At 40.0% G+C, this 23,215-nt stretch overlaps 1 protein-coding gene across 3 annotated transcripts in view; it reads left to right on the top strand.

Annotated features, from left to right (window-relative positions):
- Nucleotides 1–23,215, top strand: part of HAPLN1 (hyaluronan and proteoglycan link protein 1) — a 77,004-nt gene that overhangs the window by 38,202 nt on the left and 15,587 nt on the right. For 2 of the 3 annotated variants that reach the window (XM_072736865.1, XM_025992935.2), the window contains exon 2: nt 5,100–5,225. In XM_072736865.1, the coding sequence (XP_072592966.1) occupies nt 5,126–5,225 (100 nt within the window). In that variant the 5' untranslated portion in view covers nt 5,100–5,125. Of the gene's footprint in view, nt 1–3,975; nt 4,471–5,099; nt 5,226–23,215 lie in introns of those variants that run through there. The other variant, XM_072736864.1, reaches the window with a different exon arrangement.

The raw sequence follows: 23,215 nt of genomic DNA on the forward strand, positions 1-23,215 counted from the left end.
TGAAAGTGCTAAACTGTCCTCGGTCTTGGTTGCTTTCATGTTTGTAGCTGTATTTCCCGGGTCCAGTTTTCCATTCATTCTTCCTCTTGGCACAGGGAAGTCCTGGGTCCTGGGCACACAGTGAGGAAAGACTTTGAGACATTGGAATCAGACGTGTCTTGTGCCACAAGGGCTGTGATAAGCGCTACTCCTGTAACCCAGTGAGGAGGGGATGAGAGACAGCATTCCAACTAGTGTGAACTGTAAGAGACTTGAGGGAACCAGCTAGGACAGCTGATGGCATTCCTCAGGGCCCACAGGACCCCATGGATGGTGACAGCGGCTGCAAACTCTGGGATCAGATGGCCCAGGTTCCCGGCACCTTGCTTTGCATGCTTGGGACTCCACCACTCTGACTCTGCTTCTGGAACTGTGAAATGTGTATAATAGCATACTGCTTCAATGGGTTGTTTTGAGAAATAGTAATTAAATGTGTGAAGCTCCAAGGGGCAGTGCCTCGCATGCAGTAGTTGTTCAGGAAATATGTGGCATAGCTCTCAAGGCACAGAAAACAGCATGCAGTGCCTTCCAGTTGGCTCATTTTTCCACTAATACAGTAATTTTATTTTTTATTATTTTTTAAAATTCTGGTTGACAGTGTCACATTAGCTTCAGGTGTACAGTGTTGCGATTTGACAAGTCTATACATCACCTCATGCTCACAAATGTAGCTACCATTCTAACACTCAACATAGTAGGTGTTTAAGGAATAGCAATTGGCCACTTTGGTATTAGATTCTTGGGATCAGTGTATCTTTATTTCTACCCAACTATTAGACTTTTACAACTATTTGATACTTTTACTGTATCAAACTGTATCTTGCTTCTGAATCGTGGTTTAATTATCACCACAGCAGAACTGTAATATTACAGTCCTGTCATAGGTCTTTGTCCAAGAACAAGGACCTTTCAACACAAGCTCCTCTAGAAGCTGGCTGTGGCATAACACAGCAAGGCTTCTAGGCTGTAAAAAAAGATCACCCATGTGTGCATTGCAGTTGAACTGTGTGCTTGTTGAAAGCTGATAATCACTGGTCACATAAAAGTCCCCCACATTTCCCAAATTTTACTCATATCAAAAACTAAAATTTTTTACCTAAGGTAGCTGGTTACCCAGAGAAAATGCTGTTACAAAATGCAAATAAGCAGGATTCAATTCACTCACTCATGTGACCCCCTGCTATGCCTGAAGCATCATTCACTGAGGACCTACCAGCACACCTCTGGCCCAGGGCCCACCCCTTTGTCCTCAGGGACCTCCATCCGGGTGTGGCACCTCCTGTGGTATTGCTGTTTGCTTAAACACATGAAGACGGAGTCCTTGGAAGTTTGTGTTCCTAATTCCACCTCTTTGGGTAAGACAGTTGTTATGCTGCCAAGGGCACAAAAAGAAGTCCCACCCTCTCCTACCTGGACCGCACTGATGCCAGTGTGGGGTGCTTGAAAGTATTCCCTGATGTGCTCCTCTGTTCTAATCACAAATCACTGGAAGTGTGCAATATCATTTTTAAATTGAGGATGATGATGATGATGATGACGATGATGGAGTGTGTGTGTGTGTGTGTGTGTGTGTGTGTGCGTGTGTGTGAGCATGCACACGTGAGCCACCAAGGCAGTGTTCATGGCACTAGATGGTATAGTACATAAGTAGAAATGAGGCAGGACACAGTCATGGTAAGAAAGTGCCATGTGAATTCTCACATGTAAGTCTTGGGGGGAAAAAGTGTATATATTTGCATATGACACAAGTTAAGGTTTTAAGATCAGAGTAGGTTCAAATTTAGTCTAAATAAACAAGGCAAGTAAACAAAGAACAAATTAAGTTTCACTTTCAGAAAAATAAGCGCAAATTAAAGTAGGCGTTGCTTTTGCTTGAAAGCATTTACTGCTCACTAGATAGATGATCTGCAGCAAGGTACCTATAGCAGGAAAAATGGAAGTTTTTGGCCTCATGGTCTCAAGAAGCATGAGCCATTGTAGGCACATGCTTAGCACAGCACTTGACAAAGAGTAGACATTCGGTTAAAAGGAATTGCTGTTAGTATTATTATTTATTTCCCTACCCCACCGGAGATGTTTGCATTTAAAAACTGAGTCCTTGGAGGGCACCTGGGTAGCTCAGCGGTTGAGCCTCTGCCTTGGGCTCTGGTTGTGATCCCAGGGTCCTGGGATAAGTCCCACATCGGGCTCCCCACAGGGAGCCTGCTTCTCCCTCAGCCTGTCTCTGCCTCTCTCATGAATTAATGTGAACTGGTGCAGCCACTCTGGAAAACTGTGTGGAGGTTCCTCAAAGAGTTAAAAATAGACCTGCCCTACGACCCAGCAATTGCACTGTTGGGGATTTACCCCAAAGATACAGATGCAATGAAACGCCGGGACACCTGCACCCCGATGTTTGTAGCAGCAATGTCCACAATAGCCAAACTGTGGAAGGAGCCTCGGTGTCCATCGAAAGATGAATGGGTAATGAAGATGTGGTCTATGTATACAATGGAATATTCCTCAGCCATTAGAAATGACAAATACCCACCATTTGCTTCGATGTGGATGGAACTGGAGGGTATTATGCTGAGTGAAATAAGTCAATCGGAGAAAGACAAACATTATATGGTCTCATTCATTTGGGGAATATAAAAAATAGTGAAAGGGAATAAAGGGGAAAGGAGAAAAAATGAATGGGAAATATCAGAAAGGGAGACAGAACATGAGAGACTCCTAACTCTGGGAAACGAACTAGGGGTGGTGGGAGGGGAGGTGGGCGGGGGGTGGGGGTGACTGGGTGATGGGCACTGAAGTGGGCACTTGATGGGATGAGCACTGGGTGTTATTCTATATGTTGGCAAATTGAACACCAATAAAAAATAAATTTATAAAAAATAAATAAATTTTTAAAATCTTTTAAAAAAACGGAGTCCTTGGACAATTACTATGTTAATTCAATGGGATGAACACTTACTGATAGGATTTTTAATACCATGGTATGGAACTAAAGGAGATATCTAAATTTGTGCATATTATATTTTAGGTAAAAGTGAATAAAAATCAGGATGACTGTAAGGGTAGGATGTACAATTCTCACAGTGGGCATATGTGCACATGTGTTTATAAATTATGCTGTAAATGACCACACAAATGGCAAAATTAATATAGCAAATTCTCCACCTCTGGTCATCTGATCTCTTAGAATTCTTCCTTTCTTTCAGTGCTGAAATTGCATGCTTTCTTCACAATCTCTCCCACATTTCCCTCTCCTTTGATTCCTGGGGCAAGCAGAGAGCCCACTGTACCTCTTGAGCTGGTTTGCCCATTGTTTTATGTTTGTGTATCTAATTGCTTCAATTACATTCCAAATCCCAAAAGATCCCCTCTGTCATGTTTACTTACCCACAGTGCAATTCTGGGCTGAAAACTGGTAATATTTGTTAGTAATAGTTTTATGGACAAAAGTCAGTAGTTTCAAAAAAAAAATCAACATTTCCCCCCAAACCCTCAGAGGAACAAGCAAGTGCACTTCAGAGAATAGGATTTAGCAAATCAAGTAGAATTTTGAAGGTGACCCTCTCAGCTTCCTGGAAAACTAAGTTTCTTAATTTGCTCATCTACTGTCTTTCTGTGACATAAGGAAGAGAAGGAAAAGGAGTAACACTAACAAGAAAGACTGAAGCCACAGGCATCCCAGCGATGCCAAGCTCTGGGAGGGAGAACGGGGAGGCGGCTCTGTCCCAGGAGAGGCGAGGGATGCCTGTGACTCCTGTCCTCATCAGGCTCAGGAGTCAAGGCTGGCCCGCAAGCACCTCCAGGAACAGACTCGGGGCTCTTTAATAAGTATTCCAGGGAGTCAGGCTTTCCTGGAAAAAACAAATTAGTGTGAGGAGCCAGTACTGTGCAATTTCAGTTTTAAAAATAGCCAAGTGTTGTTAAGGTTGCTCTGTGCATGGGAGAAAAAGAAAGCCCTTGTTAATATGTGCCTCAGCTTTCACATTAAAACAGAGAAGCTACCCTGAAATGCTTGCCTGGCAGGTACTGCCAAGGTCCTAAGGTTCGCATCACTAGAGTCACTTTTCAGTCCTTCAGATGACAAAGTTGGGGGGGGGGGGAAGGGTGTCCCCTTTTATCAAATTGGTCTTGCAAGGACGGCCAGCCAGGTGATGGCTCTGCCTCTCTCACTTAGGACCAGAGCTGTGCTTCGCTGTACAGTTCAGCTCTTCGTCGGCCTAACCGGCCCGGGGAGGCTGCAGGGACGTCCCTTGCAGCTGTCTCTCTGCTGACTGCAGAGCCCCTACCTGGCACTCCAAGTTGGTGCGTCAGCATTTTAGGTAGAAATGAATGAAAAATCAATTAGGATGACTGCAGTGGTAGCAGGCACAACTCTAACCCAGTTTGTCCACAATTTTCAACAATTCACCATCGACCCAAGCAATGTTTAAGATGGTAAGTGAATCTGTAAATAAATGTGCTGCTTTGGCTTAGCCAGGGACTTTTTTTCTTTTTCTTTTTTTTTTTTTTTTTTTTTTTTGGTCTTCTTTTTTATCCAGAACAAGCAAATCTAACCTGCTTAGGAAGCCACATGTAAACTGAATGATGATGTCAACTTTCATTGTGAATATTCTTCATTTGCCCTGGTTTAAGATTCAGTTCCTAAGGATACCGGGTGTTCCTCATATACAGATATATCAAATTGTTGCTTTGTTAAATAATACTTCAAATTCAGGGATTTAAATATTTGTAAAGCCTTTTGATATCATTGCCACATCTTTTTGTAACTAACCATAACTCTTTATATCAAAACTATACTGATGTGAATTTCTGGATTTACAATTCTGCAAAGATAGAGTTAAACACTATTTGGACTCTGGCTACATGAGGGAAACTGGAATTGTTCAAAGCTGCAGTCATCAGCTCCCAAAGACAGCTACTACAGTAACTTTCTGAACAGATTGGGTTAAATATTTTTACAGACCCATTCTATGATGATAAGGCGGTAATAAGTAGTGCAGTGCAACACTCCAAAGGGTTCCAAATCTCACTCACAAGCCTCTTTGTATGTGATGCTCTCACAGTGAAGAAGATTCTCTGGGTTATAAAGATGAAGAGTCTACTTCTTCTGGTGCTGATTTCAATCTGCTGGGCTGATCATCATTCCGACAACTATACTCTAAATTATGACAGAGTTATTCACATCCAAGGTAGGAAACCCCAGTTTCTCTTATGAAAGTCAAATTAATTTCAAGTTACTTGGAGTTGGGATGCTTTGGTTGGTGTTTCTGAATTTTTGCTCTGCTGCATTGACTTTTTCTTTTCCTTTCTGTTAACTGGTGAACATGCTCTCTGGCTTTTGAATGCTATTGCATCGGGTAGGGTTAAGAATTGAGGACAATTAAAGCGGAATGGCTTAAGAATGTCCAACTGCAGGGGGGTGATTGGCATTGTTCAAGGCTTTTTAGGACAGTTGCTATCTTCGAAGTAGGATGGAGGGCATAAAGTTCATTTAAATGCAAGTGAAAGGAGAGAGACATAGGAAGTAAAACTTCATGATATAAGGTCATTCTGTTAGACTAATCATTAGGAAAAACAATGTGAAAATGAAAGTCGGACAAGCTAAGGTTCAGGAGAGAGTAACTCACCTTAAGACAATCTCCTCTGGTAAAGCTTTAGTTCCCATAGACCAATATATTGCTCCTGCATATTTCTTTTCAGCTCAGCTGAATCCTAAGCCTGAGAGCTGTGGAAGATTTGAGGCTGCAGTACAATGCAGCTGTTTCCTCAGTTCCAGCTTCAGATGAGGGACATCCTGCATTAAGAAAGCTAAGAGACTTATGCAATAAGAAAAAGAGAGTTTTAAAGGAGCTGTAGCATCTCTCTTTGCCCTTGAATGCTGAATAATTAAAATAAGAATTATAGACCTTAACGGCTTAAACATATGGTGATATTAATTTTAGATGAACTCAGTCCAGGGACCAGAGGCATTATAAGTTTGCCATGAGATGTAAAACATTAAGTTACATCTTCAAGGTCAAAAGCATAGACTCAGAAAACTGCATCCACTGTTGGAAAGTATGGTTTATGAAGGTCAAATGATAGTGTAAGTCTGGCTAGAAGTATTTTCCTGCATATATTAAGTCTACACAAATAGAATTCTGAATTTGACAATGTCTGGCTATTTTAGACATCTCTAAATGTTTCAGTTTCAGTTCTCTTTGCTTCCCACAGCTTTATGTTTTCCAATGTTGGACTGTGAAAAGGAATTATATAATCATAAATTTTACTATGCAAGTTGCTGACTCAGCTGTTTCTTTAAATGTGTATAGTAGACTCAGCGCTGTCTCCCAAAGACTACAGCATTTACACATAAAGATTTCTTGATGAGGGATAACATCTTTTCACATGCAATCACAGAACTCCATTCAGCCAAAATAGTAATATCTAGTCATTAACAATAGCAGTTTTAAATCCTATGTAAAATGAATTTTAGCTGTGGTTTCAAGTAATTATTAAATTCCTGTTACATTATTAACTATGTACAAAGCATTTAGTCTAAATTGGACCCAGAGTATGAAAATACTGTTTTTAAAATAATCCTGGGGAGTCTATCAGTCAGGCTCAAGTTCTCTCAGTGAGGAGAACTTCTGTTGCTCCAGCCTTTCCAACCCTATATACTCTGCTGAGATTTAGTGCAAAGGAATTTCTGACACAAGTGATCAGAATCATCCAGGTCATGTGCATACACTACCCATTTTTTTTTTAAGTGACGTGATAGTCCACTTCATTTTAATTGTAAATCCATATTCTTAGAAAGTTACTCACAGCTTTCAAGTAATAAAACTACAAGGCCCTTGCTTGGGGAAGTTGATACTGAAATGTGATTTGGGACAGGATTATAATGCTCTGTCCAATAATTTCAGGTTGGAATTTATTTGAAAATTGTTCTAAATATCCATTATCGTTATTTTTATTCAATAAAAAGTTTTTTTTCTTTATGATTGTATTCAGATTGAGCTTTCAAAATCTTCAGTCATTCAGAGAAACACTTCCAAGGGGCCTGCCGTACTTTCAGTTGTCTTTTACAACAGAAAAATGAACCATAGTGCATAGTAGATAATCATTAAAGCAGACAATCTTTACTACTTACTGAAATACTATATTATTTTCTCACATTTAAAACTGTTATTTATCAAACTCGGCCTGGAAGGAATTTAAAGGACCTGAAATCCTCATAAAATTGTATATTAATTTTAGTCAGAAGATTAAATTAGTAATCTAAATCTCAAATTCCTGAATTGGACTGATAAGCAGTATGAGCTTCTCTCAGCAATAAAAAATTGTTCAAAATTCGTGTTACTACCAAAACACCTTTACTGTCTCCCATTTTATTTCTGCACTCTAAGTTCTCCAGGCCTAAATAATACCAGAGGAATAATGCACATCATCCTTGAATTCTCCTTGGCCGCCATGGTAAAGACACTCAATGCTTTAATACATAGTTAAATCTCACGCGTAAGAGTTTAGTTATTTTTCTGAAGGTTTCCTCCCAGTTTTGTTGTGGAAGCTTCCAAGCTTCCATAGAGATATAGGCACCAAAAAACAATGTGGGTTTAAAAAAAAAAAAGTCAGATTACCATGGAAAAAAAAATAGCAAGTGCAGACCCCCGTGCAAAGTGTTTCCAGTGAAAGGTATTTTCTCAGGATGGAAACTCTCCCAACTTCCCATGGGGAGAAACACAGCTTTAAATAAAATTGCACGATTCATTCCCTTTAATTTTTTTGTTGAATCAGTTTGGTTACATGAGAAAGCAAATTCCACTTTCCATGAAGTCCGCTGAAAATGCATAGTCAAGATATTCATTTGTATATCATATACTGTCCTCAACGAAAGGGAGGGTAATTTCCTCAATTCTATGGGAAGAAATAGCTTTTGTTAATGCCTTCTCCATAACACTCGGAACTAATGGACCATATTCCTCATTTCATAAGATGCCTAAACAACTTCAAAATCCTTTGAAACTTGAGATCATTAGGAAGAATTTTGTGTGGGATACCAAATCACACAGAAGCACAATTTTTAAAATCTTTGGATTAGGTCCAAAAACTCTCTGTGTAGACTTTCAATTACTTCAATTACTTTCAATAGAAGTTCAGAATGATGAATATACTTTTAAAAATACAAGTCTTAAGACAGCAGAGAAATGTTATGACCACTTGCCCATTAACAAATGTGAAAAGCAAAGTAGCTACAGTTACACTGAAGATGTAAGTGCTTAAACCTAATCCAGGTCAGAGAGCCAGCACTTTCTATAACCTGATGTTCAAGAAAGGTCTTCTGATGGCAAGTTCAAGAGTTTTAGCCCTACTGGCTTTAGACCGTGGACAATTTACTTAATCTCTTCAAGTCTCAGTTACCACATCTAGAAAACTGGCCATAATCACAGATTCTATAGAGCTTTGAGAATTAAATTAGATAATACATGGGAAATGTCTGGTACTGAGCCTGGCACACAGTAAACTCCCAATAGATAATAGTTGCTATTATGGTTATTACCTCCTAACCTTCATGGGAACTTAATTTTATGGACTTGGTGGGGGGAGTGAAATGAGTGATGGGGATTTAGGAGGGCACTTGTGGTGAGTACCAGGTGTTATATGAATTTCACAATTTAAGATTTCCTCAGTAGTATTAAACATCATCTGATCATTTTTACTCTCTTTGTGGAAACTGAAGCTTTCCAAACTTAAGTAATATTTAAGCTGAACACAGATAAGCTACTCTAAATTTTTTTAAAGAATAATAAGAGGAAAAAAAATAATGTCTAACTGGAACCCCTGCGGGAAGTGGACACTCCCACTCAGTGAGACTGGCCCCTCCATCTGGTGTGTGTCCCAAACAACTGCTCTGTTCCAGGTTAACATGTGTTCTTTTTGCTAACATGCCTCCCTTGCCTCATCACATTGTGAGCTTTGGAACACCTCAACTGTAGAGTAGTGCTTGGCACATAGTAGGTGCTTAATGTGTTGGCTGAAAAATAAATGAGTGTAATGAGGTGCTCCCAAATTACTACTATCATAATGAGAATTCCTGAAATCCTGTGGCATCCTCAGCATTCAGCAACACATGACACATTGTGTGGGCTTAATGAACATTAACTATATGACTGCTTCCATTCTTTAATGTTGGCATAAGTTAAATCACAGTGTATGGAATTTAAAAACTTAAAAGAACTAGTGTAGATCATCTAGATCAATATCTCATTGTACAAATGAGGAAATCAAGACTCACAGCTTTTATGTTGCTTGTCCCAGGTTGCATGGCGGATGAGGGGAAGTTTCCCTTAGCTAATCCCCTCCCCTTCTTCAAATCTGGGATCATTTCCCAATTTCTTGATGAACTTTCCCTGTCAACTGCATTCTGGGCCTCCTCTGGCATCCTGAACTCTCTCATAGCTTCCTTTCCTTTTCTCTATAGCACTAGTTGTCTACTTATTTTTATGTAATTGCATCCATCTCTGCCACACGTGTCCATCAGCTCCACGAAGGTAGGTAGGGATCTTTGTGTGATGTATCCCAGTCAACTAAACCACTACCTGGCACCTAGTAGGTAATCAATACATGTTTGTTAAATAAATCCAGGACCAAAATCCAGATACTTTTCCTAATCAGTCCTAGTTAGTCTTTCCAAAGCTCAGAGATGTCTTTTTAGTTCATGGAATGACAGGTATCAGATGAGGAAGAGGATTATGAGTTTGGTAGCAAATTTGATTTGGTCTCAATGCATGGCTCCCACATTGCACACAGCATCTTACGCTCCATGAGAGTCTACCCAGGGCAGGAGGCGGCAATCTTCCTAATGTGTGCGTGGAGCTTTGCAAAGTATTGGATTTACAATTGGCCACTGTGATGCTATCCTGTTCCTTATGTAATATCTGCAGAGTTGTGACCTGGTGGTGCAGAGTGGATCAAAGAGGATGGAATGAATTTAATAATGTATGATCGCAAACCATCCACAGAGCCAAAGTTTCATGTGAGAACTAGATAAGTGTTACTCCAGCTTAATTTTCTCTCTTCCACTTAAAACTCATTTGGACTCTGAGTCTATTTTGAAAAGTTAAATTAATTCATTTTTGTATTTCTGAGGCAGAGTAATGCTACTTGTCACAAATGCAAAATTCACAAATATCAATTATATTTTCCAAATTGCATTTAGATAAACATATACATTAATAATAATTCTATCTAGAAATTATTGGCTATAAAATATCAGCTAATTTAATCATAAAATTATAAAAATTAGCAGCGTCATGAGTATTAGATGACCTAAAATCTACTAGTTTATGACAGGCCATAAAACTAAATATGATAATAAGAACTAAATACATTAAACACAGGCTTATCATTTGATCAAACTAAGAATATCACCATAAGAATATAATAAATGAGTCCTCCCAAAAAGGAAATGTATATATAGGCATATAAATACGTGCATAAAAATACTCATATACTACACCCATACATATATACACTTATTTGGGCTGCTATAATACAGTACCATAGGGCAGCCCGGGTGGCTCAGCGGTTTAGCACCTGCCTTCAGCCCGGGATGTGATCCCGGAGACCCAGGATCGAGTCCCACATCGGGGTCCCTGCGTAGAGCCTGCTTCTCCCTCTGTGTCTCTGCCTCTCTCTCTCTCTCTCTCTCTGTGTGTGTGTGTATCTCTCATGAATAAGTAAATAAATAAATAATTTAAAAAAATACAGTACCATAGACTGGGATGGCTTATAAACAACACAAATTTATTTCTCACAGTTCTGGAGGCTAAGAAGTTCAGAATCAGAGCACTGACAGATTTGGTGTCTGATGAGAGCTAGCTTCCTGGTTCACAAATGGCTGGCTGTCTTTTCTCTGTGAACTCACATAATGGAAAAGAACAAGGGACCCCTCCTGAGTCCATTTTATAAGGGCACTAATCCCATTCACGAGGGCTCCACCCTCATGATGTAATCACGTACCAACAGCTCTACCTCTAAAAACCGTTACATGGAGATCACTATTCAACATAGGCATTTTCAAGGGATACAAACATTCAGTCCATAGCAAACATCTACTCCATTAGGTATTGGGGATGGAATGATGAACAAAACACATGGTCTTTGTCTTCATGCAGCTTTTAATCTAGTGAAAGACAGACATTACTATGAATATGGAACTACAGACTATGATAACTGATGGAAAACCATGGAATGCTACAGAGAGAAGACAGCGTCATCTGTCATTTTATTTAAACAGAAGCATTCGAAAAAGTAGTTTCTTTAAGGATATAAGTCAAACATGTCAGTACCCTTCTTCAACTACATAGTTGCTATACTAGACACACACCCGTGTATAGTTAAACACATATACATGCATACACAATGGTTATAAATAGAAAAGGCAAGGAATGAAATGATTATAAATTAATATATAATTTCCATAAATTATCTGATCTGGATTCAGAAATATGTATATATTTTCTTACCAACCTGCATCTGCTAGCCCTGTTCTAGTCTTCTCTGGATTTGTGTGTCCTTTTGAGAAAATTGGCAGTCACTTAATAAACATTAGCCTCTTTCATGCAAAGTACTGAGTTATTTTCTGAGGAAGGACAGATCATCTCCTCAGTGAGCTTAATAACAAGGGTTTCAGGGCAACAAAAGGTAACAGGAAGGAATAAAATAAGTATTAAACAGAAGTGGAAATACAGAGAAAAGAGTAATTAGCTATTTTTAAAAAAACTCTTACTATTTTGAACTTTGTATCCATATTCACTGATGCTTTTTATCACTTAATATATAAACTCATAAAATGCATCTTAAGAATATTTCTAGACTTGTTACTGAGTAACCTAGAATGCTGATTCTATGCTATTCTAATAAAGCATATTAAAGCAACACATTTTAGGGTATTTCCAGGTATAAAAATCTACATTTCATAATTTCTTCAGGTTAACGACAAATTCACACTACCAGCCATTGCTATCTCTGTTCCATTCTGGGTGCTGAAATGCGCAAATCACACAAGAAGCCAATAATTATTTGGAAACTTTCCCAAGTACCCAGAAAATCCATTAAATAGAGAAGCCTTCCCTTCTGGTTGCAACTTTGCAAGAACAAATGTTGACTCAGCTAAAGCACTGACTTACAGCTTAATGGCTTAGTGTTAAAGTAATTTCAACATGCTGTGTTTCTCTGACTTTACTAGATATCAAAGAAAAAATAGATTAAGATTTCTTTATTGCTTGGGCTCCTTTTTTAAACATAAAGTGGAAAATTACTGTGTTAGGAAACTCTTTTGGAATAGAAAAATCTACCGAAGTGCTAAGATGTTAAAAAAAATATTCAACTAAGAGATTAGCAAGGTGATAATAACTAGGGGGGATAAATCTTTGTTACAGAAATATTTTATTTCAAAACAAAGACATCAAAAGCATAAGAAATCTAAAAGTTCAATAAAATTTCTTCAAAAACAGTTTGTGTATGTTATAGCAGCACTAAACATGTGTGCCCTCAAAAATGATTATCAAGTAGTCAATATAAATACTAGCCATTTTCATCTTGTTTTAATTACACAAGTTGGTTACTTCAGTGCTCACTCAGATTATCGCATTTCACTTAGGAGCAATATGTTTTCACACACTTACTGATCATTCTGTGAAGTGTATTGAACAACTTAAGTTAAACAAGAATTATCTCTATCTTTTCCAAACACTGTCCACTCAAAAGGGACAGGGACACTACAGATAAAAACGCAGAAAGTCCATAGTCCATCACATTAGAAATCAACAAGGGGGATCCCTGGGTGGCGCAGCAGTTTGGCGCCTGCCTTTGGCCCAGGGCGTGATCCTGGAGACCCGGGATCGAATCCCACATCGGGCTCCCGGTGCATGAAGCCTGCTTCTCCCTCTGCCTGCGTCTCTGCCTCTCTCTCTCTCTCTCTGTGACTATCATAAATAAATAAATAAATAAAAATTAAAAAAAATAAAAATAAGAAAACCATTGAAAACGTATTCTTTTTAAAAAATTTTTGTTTACCTATTTGTGTGAGTGTGTATGTGTGTGTGTGTGTGAGAGAGAGAAAGAGAGAGAGAGAGAGAGAGAGAACGCGCGAGTGAGCGCATGAGCATGGTAGGGGCAGGAAGCCCAATGCAGGACTCAATCCCAGGACTCTGGGATCATGACCTGAGCCGAAGGCAGACACTTAACTGATTGAGCCACTCAGGCCTCCAAAAACATGTTCTTGAAGTGAGGAGATTCCCAGTTCTAGATGATTCTATCTGTAATGGTGCTTGCTTTCGCTTGTTCCTAGAAAGCATTGGGAATGATGTTTGTGTATTTGGCTCAGAGTTACTGAGTGGTAGTGAAAGCACAGGTGAACAAGAGATGTGGCAGTTAAAGACAGGTAGGCTTCTTTGTAAGTCACAATAGGCATTATGTAAATTTCTTATGTTCTTAGTTACATATTTTTCACTATGGATTTATGGTTATCTGTGGCTAATAATGTTGCTAGGAAAAAATAATTAATATTTTCACACAAGGGTCTTTTTTTGTTTTTGTTTTTGCTTTCTTTAAGAGTAGAGAGGTAAATTTTAAAGTTTTCTAGTGTACTGTGGGTTATGAGTAATTCTTACTTTCTCTTGAAAAGCGTCATAAATTATGCTGACAGGCTTTAAATCTCCAAAATCTGCAGATGATTATTTCAATGCTTTGTCTTTTATCACACAATCATTAACAAAGGGTCTTATATAGCTGAAAATACTGAAAACGCTGATTAGCTGGTTAATACTGTACTTCACTGAGTTTGTTTTCATGTAAACAGAATATCTTATTTTTATAGACTTCCCACAATATATTAAGATCAACACTGCTTCAAAACAAGCTTCTTAAACTTTAGCCTCTTTTCTTCTATGTATTTAATATTGGTCTGCCTATGTAATTAAATAAGTGAAAAACAAATGAACTCATCGACAATAAATATATCCCATGGGCCTGTGGGATGAATCGCTTTAGAGGGGAGTCAGGAGGGGTTCTGTGAGTTGAGATCTAAATAGTAAGCAGGAACCAGTTGCATCAAAAGCCAGGGACAGAGCTCTACAGGTAGAAAGAGTGAGCAATGTAAATTCTCTGAGATGGGAGTAAACATGGTGTTTTCAAGCTGGAAAGAAGCTGGAGGGACTGCAGCCTCACTGAAGAGAGTAGTTTAAGATGATTGGAAGAGTAGGCAAGAGCGAGACCATAGCACTTTATATTCCGTCTAGGGTACGGAGGTCAGATTTTATTCTAAAAGCATTTAAAAATGGTTAAAGGTTTTGAGCAGGAAAGTGATGTAATATGATTTACAAATACTGGATTATGGTGTGCCAAGTAAAGGTGAGTTCGTTAGGAGGGTGTTGAGGTAGCATAGGCGAGAAATCATAGTGGTGCAAACCAGGATGCTAGCAGTGGAGATGGGTGGTAGAGATAGATGGAGATGAACCAATTGGGGGCGGGGGGAGTTAGAGAGGCAACACTTAATGATAGATTAGATATAGAGATTAAGAGAAAGAATTATCAAACACACCTTCTAGATTTTGCCTTAAACAAACAAATGAATGGACAGTTGAGGCATAAATAAATTGAAGGACAGGTTTGGGCAGGGAAAGAGGGACTCAAGTTGCGTCTTCGGCATCCGATATATGCCCCGCAGGTAGTTGTATGTACTTACTTGGTGCTCAGGGAAAAGTACACTGCTAGAAAGCTATGGAATCATCAGCACAAAGTGCTATTTTTATCATGGACCAGCCGAGAACACCTGGAGATGGAGGAAATGCAGGTAGAGATAAAGAGCTGGCCGGGTCTGCTTTAGAGACCCTCAGCACCAACATGTAAGGTGAAAAGAGGATGCAGAGGCCACACGCTTATTTTTTCTCGTGTATTTTTTTAATCTAAATTAATTGCAAGCATTTAAAAATACAAGACATTTGCATGAAAATCTGCATTTCTGGTATCTTTTGAAAAGTCCAAAGGCCTACTGGTTTTCAACCTGCATTCTCATTGGACAACATCAGCGGGAACCAGTACCTCGCTCCCCTTCAGAGTGGAGCATGTGTGCACAGCAAGGCATGGTCCGTTCTACTCCTGTTGTTCTCAGCACCGTGGTGCTCCCATCACTTCCCTCAGCCTTGCCCACCTGGGTATTTGTGTTCCATTTACCTTTCATTTGTTGCACCACTCAATTTAATACTTGACACATGATAGGTTATCAATTTACGTCGTTTATTAAGTAAAGAAGCAAAAGATCCCCTTTGCCTCCAGGACTGACTTTGTGACAGTATTATCTCGATGCCTTGCATACTAAGCGAAGACACTAAGCATACCAGTGTATAAAGCCAACAATGTCTTTTCTGCAAATTATGGATAACTTGACCTTACATCCCACCACAGAGTGGAAGTGGTCTGAGTGGAGACAAGTAGATTTGAGCTCTAGCCCTTGACCACATAAAGACACATTTCCAATAATTAAAGAGTATGTGGTTAATTACAGCCAAATGAAGAAGAATGATTCATGCTAATGTCTTGGTTTCCCCGTACCCTTTGAAAGAAATCTGTATTACAATTAAAATCTTAGAAAGTGTGTTTATATTAAGAATGCCATCTGCCATATTAGTGAAATATTCAGTTTATTTTTCATTTTATTTTCCTATAATGTACCTCTTAATCTCTCTATTACTGGGATAACCCAGTTTGGTTTTGCAGCCTAAAATGATAGGAATTAAATATTATTTCTTTATGCATAAATCTATGATAACACAGAAAAGTTTAAATTCTGAAAGGAATTAACCAGAGCAGATAACCCTGGGTTGACAAAAATAAGATTGTCTCCAGTTCTGGGTGAGTTATGATTGTCTCCAGTTCTGGGTGAGTTATATTGGACTTAGCAATGACAATAATATTAATAACATTTAAAATCACTATGTGGGGGAAGCCTGGGTGGCTCAGTGGTTGAGCGTTTGCCTTCGGCTCGGGGCGTGATCCCAGAGTCCCACATCGGGCTCCCTGCATGGAGCCTGCTCTCCCTCTGCCTATGTCTCTGCCTCTCTCTCTGCATGTTTCTGTCATCAATAAATAAATAAAATCTTTAAAAAAAACCCACCATGTGTGATGCACAAGAGGAAATGCACTACCTAGGTCATCTCCTTCAGTCCCCACTGCAGCCCTGTATGAAGGTGGTTATCCCCACTGAAGTTGAGAGAGGTTCAAAGCTTGCCCCTAGTCATATGTGGAAAGTCACAAGTGGAAAGCTGAGGTACAGACTCAGGAACGCTGATTCTCATGTTCCTACACCAAACAGGAACCACATAGCTTCCATCTAAGCCTTTTCTTAGAGACTGTTGAGTCAATCTGTGGGCAAAGATGGCTCTCATTTTATTCCATTCAATTGATATAACTTGTCTCAGAAGAAGCCAAATCACTGTGAAAGAAAGTTTGGTCTTGGACCATGAAGAAACCATTCTTATGAGAATTATGAGAGAGCAATTGTGAGCACACAAGCCATGGGCGAAGGGGCAGAGGGAGACAGAGAGGCAGACTCCTCACTGAGCAGGGAGCCTGATGTGGGGCTTGGGCCCAGGACCGGAGATCATGACCTGAGCCCAAGGCAGACACTTAACCAACTGAGCCACCCAGGTGCCCCTAAGTTCTGTTGTCTTTTAGCGCTCTACACAGCGCCTTTCTTGTGCTGCTTTGTGAGTGGTCTGTCTTAAAAATCAAGTGAGGCAGTTTGCCTGGTTTTTGTGTCACGTGTGAAGATACATGGTTGAAGGCAGATGCCTAACCGACCGAGGCAGCCAGGTGACCCCAGAACTGTTCTATTTCTTGGAGAAACCTGGCCACCATGGTGGTTCTTAAGGAGTCAGAGGAGGAAGGCAGGGCAACATACACAAATGAATACATGCCATCCCTACCCCCAGATGAAGGCTGTCCAGAACCTCCAGGGAAATTGAGGAGACAGGGAAAAGTTGGGTTATATATAGATTTGGGGAGATTTTTGGAAAAGCTTCAAGGTAGTGGCCCTGAATGCACTCCTGTTAAGAACTGATTAGAAGAATCATCGAAAGTTGACGAGATGTGAATTTCTCAGGAACCAATGCTTTCTAGGAAGTATCTTCTGAAAGAGCACAGGAAAGAAGCCAAGGTCGAAGATAGAAGAAGCCAGTTTGCACACCTGGCACACTTTGGACCTCAGTAAATGTTGGTCAGTAAGAGCCGGGGCGCTCACGGTGTGCCAGGCACGAAGCTAAGTTCTCAATAAATTATCTCACTTAACTCTCACAGGAAACCCAGGAAGCTGGTGGCTTAACTCCATTTTACTCATGAGGAAACTGAGTCACAGAAAGGTTAAATAACACAGTATGAGAGTCCATAAGCTTAACCAATAAACCATGACTATCCAAAAAACAGATGAAAGAATCATGAATGTGGGAAAACAAAGCCCGCAAAGGACTTGGTCAGTGGACACAGCTAAACACCCTCATCGCACTTTACTTTTTCCCACTAGAAAAAAAAAGAAGAAGAGATAGAGTAGTGTTCAGGATATTAGCATAGCTCCTTCAGGTTTACCTCTGAGAAAAAAGATTTTTAAAGTGTTAAATGGATTCCTACAGCTACCTGGAGGTTCTTTTTTTTTTTTTTTTAAGATTTTATTTGTTTATTCATGAGAGACACAGAGAGAGAGAGGCAGAGACATGGCAGAGGGAGAAGCAGGCTCCCTGCAGGGAGCCCGACGTGGGACTCGATCCTGGGACTCCAGGATCATGCCCCAGGTCAAAGGCAGGCGCTAAACTGCTGAGCCACCCAAAGATCCCCAACCTGGAGGTTCTTGATGCCCATTTCAAGCATAGAAGTTCACCTTTTATCAGATCTATGTGGAAAAGTTATGTGTAAGATATCCTGCAGGGAGAAAAAGTTCCACTGTCTCAAAAAAAAAAAAAATCTTTTTTTTTTTTTCAATAGTACCTCTAGGCTCTAAAACAATGTTAACATTTACCCTTATTATTTACTATGAAACTTGGATAAGACAATAAGATGATACACATTCCTGATAAGCATCCCTCAAAACAATACTCTATTTGGGGTTAGGCTGTTTCCCATTACAGAATCAATTTAGCTCTAAGACAAGGAAGGAACACGGGGATGGTCAATATTTAAGCGAAGGCCCCATAGCCCATCACATCAGATAATGCAGGTCTTGACAGAAAGGACACGTGCCATTTAAGGGCCACAGTTCCAGGCAATTTGGTTCAGCTGCAGATTGAGAGAAGCTAGCAGGGCACAGATTATACAATAGTTAGAGAGAAGGTGACCCCTGGCAGGGGGTTGGGGGCGGTACGGGGAGGAGTGAGTCCAAAAGGCAGGGTCACAGATGGTGAGGAACAGCAGCCATTGCTTTGCGGCGAAGAGCAGTTTTCACTTACCATATTTTTAGCACTGGATTCTTCCTTTATAGTCAAAGCTAGACAACAATCAGCACTTTGGTCAACGGTTTTTTAAAAGACTAGGGAAAATGAGGTAAAACTTGCATGCTTTGAAGACATGTTTGAAGATAACATGTTTATTGACAGAGCCATAGGTCTGCAAAAATATAATCCTGCGATCACCACAATCTACTGTGGTTGAGGCTACCTGCTTCCAGAGATACTTTTGTCAAAGCTTTGGGTTTATTTATTTGTCAATTAAATTCCCTCAACTATTTTATGCAGTGTGAGTGTAGGTGATATACTTGCACAGTTCAAAAGGCCTTAAACATGTAAGCGTACACAATGAAAATCTCTCAAGATTCCTCCCCCAGATATCCACCTCACCTTCCCACAGGCTACCGAAGTTATTAGTTTCTTGTGTTTCTCGTTAAATCCTTTCTTCCAGAGTTTAGGCAAATGTAATTATTTCTTTTGAATTTATACAAATGGTAAGAGGCACACACGCCCTTATGTGTCTTCAGCTCTGACTTTAAACTCCAGATGAGAGCAAAGGTGGGCCACAGACAAATCCAAGGAGGTCTCAAACCCAAATCAGTGGGTCTTACTGAAAGGACACATGGGAAAGGGGCAACATTAAAGGCAACCAGACCTCCAAAAGGACACTGAAGGCTGGGTGGGGTGAAGGGGGGACAGCTAGGACAGTGGAAAGAGCCCTCACAGAAGTTTCTGACTGGACACAACAGAATCATGTCCAAACAATGAGACCTTTGGAGCCCTGATGAGCAGCTTCAGGCCCAAACCAGGTTCATTCCAGTCTGAAGGAAGCAAAATAACTATTCAAAGTTAAAGGTGCAGGCCAACTGGGTGGCTCAGTGGTTGAGTGTCTTCCTTGGGCTCAGGGCGTGATCCTTGGGTCCTGGGATCGAGTCCCGTATCAGGCTCCCTACACGGAGCCTGCTTCTCTCTCTGCCTGTGTCTCTGCCTCTCCCTCTGTGCCTCATGAATAAATAAATAAAATCTTTTTTTTTTTAAAGTTAAAGGTGAATGAATAAGATGCTCCTTAATTTCTCCCTAAGTTATGTATTCTACTCAAGCGTGAGGCATAAGGTACAGTGAGAAACAAATTAAATTATGTGTCTGCTTACTGTGTTTTTAATATGTATATACAACTGTTTCTATGAAATATTTTCATCTTAGAGCTACATTATGATAGAAAGTGAATGCAGCCGCACCCATGTCTCCTCTCATAGCTAGCTCAGGCTCCAAGCGACACCAGCCCACGTCACTCACAGACACTCGTGGCATTGCCAGCCACTACACTGACGCTGGAGGAACAATGTTAACAAGGCATGGCCCAGAGCCATCGTTTTCAGAAGATTCGGGTAAGCAAAGCCATAAGGATATAAACTCATCTAGGTCATTCATCCTCCAGCAGGTTTGGCTCATATCCAGTATTTTCATCATGAGTGTCTTCACCAGAAGCATTTTTTGCTGCATTTTCATGGCATAACTGGCAGTAAGGCAATTGTGCCACAAAAGATAAAATCACAAAAAATTTTTAAAAAGAAACATTCATTTGGGGACACCTGGGTGGCTCAGTCAGTTAAATGTCTGCCTTTGGCTCAGGTCATCGGGCTCCCTACTCAGTGCGGAGTCTGCTTTTCCCTCTCCCTCTGCTTGTGTTTGCTCACTCGCTCACTCTTTCTCTGTGTCAGATAAATAAATCTTTTAAAAAAGGGACATTTATTTAGAAGGACATACTGAAACATGAAATATGAATGACAAAATTAAAAAGACTTTATTATAAAATACAAAATAATTGAGTATATTTAGGATGTGCATAGACTCTTTGCAAATCTAAGCAAAGAACTGATTTTATTTTCTGGATTACACCTAAGCACTTGTCTTCAAAGTCTTTCATTCATAGTATTATGCCTTTGTGTGTGTATGGGGGGGTGGTTTATATTTTTTATTTATTTTTATTTTTTGGTGTTGGTTCATCTCCTTGTTCAGCATCTCACTTTTTCTTCCTTTGATAAAATTTCTTCCTTCATTAAGAGACTTAACAGTTTCCAAATACTAGGATATATATTTGTAAGGGAGCTTTTTTTTAAGAAAAATATTTTTTATATATACAGAGATAGTACATGAGCAGACTCCCTGCTGAGCAGGGAACCCCATAAGACGCTCAGTCTCAGGACCCTGGGATCATGACCTGGGTCAAAATCAAGAATCGGCTGCTTAACTCAATTACAGGGGCACCCAGGTGCCCCTGTAACTGAGTTTTGTATGGCATTGTAAAAACCTGCCACATGGTTGTTTGTTCTTGGCATATTGTCACGTATCCCTTGACAGACATTCCAAAGTTCTATGGGGAACATGTATTCAAATTCTGTGCCACTGAATGAAGGTTAAGATCCATATACCATAAAATGATAGTATTGCAGGAGTGGAGAAATGAAACCCAACTGTCCCCCCCACTGATGAAACCAAGAAACTATCACACCAAATGGGCAACCAGTTGTTTTGTTGCATTTTGTCTTATCTTTTATGGCAAAATTGCCTTATGGCCAATTATTTATGCAGCTTAAGATTTGCAGCAAAAATGCCTGTGGCCCCCCAGGCCCCGGTGAAACTCCCCAGCACCAGTCTGTCTACCCGCAGGAACCTAACACCTTCCACAGTGTGAGTCTTACACATCCAAACCTGCCAGGTGACAACAAATACCACAAAAATAAGGACTCATTTTTAAGTCCTTGTGCAGTTTTCTCAAATGACTCATCATGGAGCTGACAAGTAAGTCTCTGCCTACCAGTTTGGAATGTCAGAAGGAATTCACTTTTTCATTAGAGTGATGAAAACGTTTTGGAAATTGCAGGGGGTAGTGATGGTGGTTGCACAACATGGTGAAAGAAATTAATATCACGAAATTGTATATGTAAAAATGGTTAAAATGTCAAATTTTATGTTATGTACATTTCACCACAATAAAAAGAATTCAATGATATTGGGAGAGGAGTACTTTTAATGTCCTTGTTTAGCCATCTTAAATATATTCCCCAGTTGTTATTTAAAAGATTTCTTTATTCATGAGAGACAGAGAGAGAGGCAGAGACACAGGCAGAGGGAGACGCAGGCCCCTCAGGGAGGGGCTCCACAGGGAGCCCAATGAAGGACTCGATCCCAGGACCCCCGGATCACACCCTGGGCCAAAGGCGGCGCTAAACCGCTGAGCCACCCAGGAGTCCCCCAGTTTTTTGTGTTTTACATTTTATGTCTAGGAAATTCTAAAGTCTGGAGCTACTTCTTCTATACCCCAATGAGAAGGTAACCAACGCTAAGACTGGTTCTTTGGCACCATCCACAATTCACTGTAAAAAGACAAACTTCGATCTCTGACACCTTCTCTTTTTTTCTGTCATGTGTATTTCTTTGGCAACGAACTGCCATTAAAAAATGATTATACTTTTAAAAGAACTAAGAACAACAGGTAATAATCCAATGCCATACTTCTAAATTGTTTCTCTGCGACTAATTGCTTTTGTCCTATTGTTTGAAAGGCTTCATCGAAATTACACAGCAATACAAAGATCAGGTGTTTGGTCATGCCACTGCCTTCATAATTTGGTGAAATTGAATGACGTCCTCTGGATTTCACAGCAGAATTTGTAAAATAATAATGAGGCCCTGCTGTTTCCCCTGGAGACAACTGTGGTCTTTGAAGGGCATCAAATCTTTCAAGTCGCTCGCTGTCATTGACACTCACTAATAGAAATATGAAATTTCTGTGACTTACAAATTAAACTTATAAAAACTTTAATCCTTCCAAAATGAGCATATGTCTGCTGCCTAGTTTATCCTCTCATACTTTTTATTAAAGAAGAAAACAAAAAGGAAAACAAGCAATGCTCATTTTGATGATCGAGGTTTAGGTTTACCTTTTGCATTTTATTTGCTTTGCAAGTCCTATTGATCAAACAGGTTGATTTAAACATTAATTTTGCACCGCTTACATTCTTGCATCCAATGATGAGATTCAACACTTCAAGGCAAGACAGGCACAGATTTTGCCATCCATTTGCTTCCCTCATCTGCTCGTAGTCCCTACCCTCTCCAGCTGATGTGTTTCCTGGCTCATCCCTATCATGATTACCTGCCATGGGGAGCCTGACAAAAATCTTAAACTCAATGTTTTCACGAGGCAGGCGAGCTGGTCAAACACCCAGTGTTCCTGACTCCCTGGCCAGTGCTCCTTCCTGTATCACATTTGTTCCGCAACAGGCCGCTCTCGCCAACCATGCTCAGTGCTGTATAATCTGCAGTGCCAAACTTCTAAAAACAAGCAAACTGACAAAAAATATTGTTCTCAACGTCATGCTGGGGGTTTAGACTAATGAACACTGATAGCCCTCAGTCACCCAATGTGTCACACATTACACATCTTTCTTAGAGTTTCAGCCATGGACTTCTGGACTGATTACTTCAACACTGCAGCCTCCCCACCCACCACCACACAAAAAAAATAAGAACAGTAGAATTTTATACATTTTGGCAGACTTGTTAGAAAAATTATTTTGTGGGAAATCAGTGAATCTTTGGTATCTGCTCTATTCTCAATATTATACCACATAAATCACCATCTACTCACAGTTTTGGATTAGAAGCAAATAGTACCTAAAGAGAAATCAGAAGCCTACACT

This window comes from Vulpes vulpes, chromosome 14 (assembly GCF_048418805.1).
Source record: "Vulpes vulpes isolate BD-2025 chromosome 14, VulVul3, whole genome shotgun sequence".
Taxonomy (NCBI): domain Eukaryota; kingdom Metazoa; phylum Chordata; class Mammalia; order Carnivora; family Canidae; genus Vulpes; species Vulpes vulpes.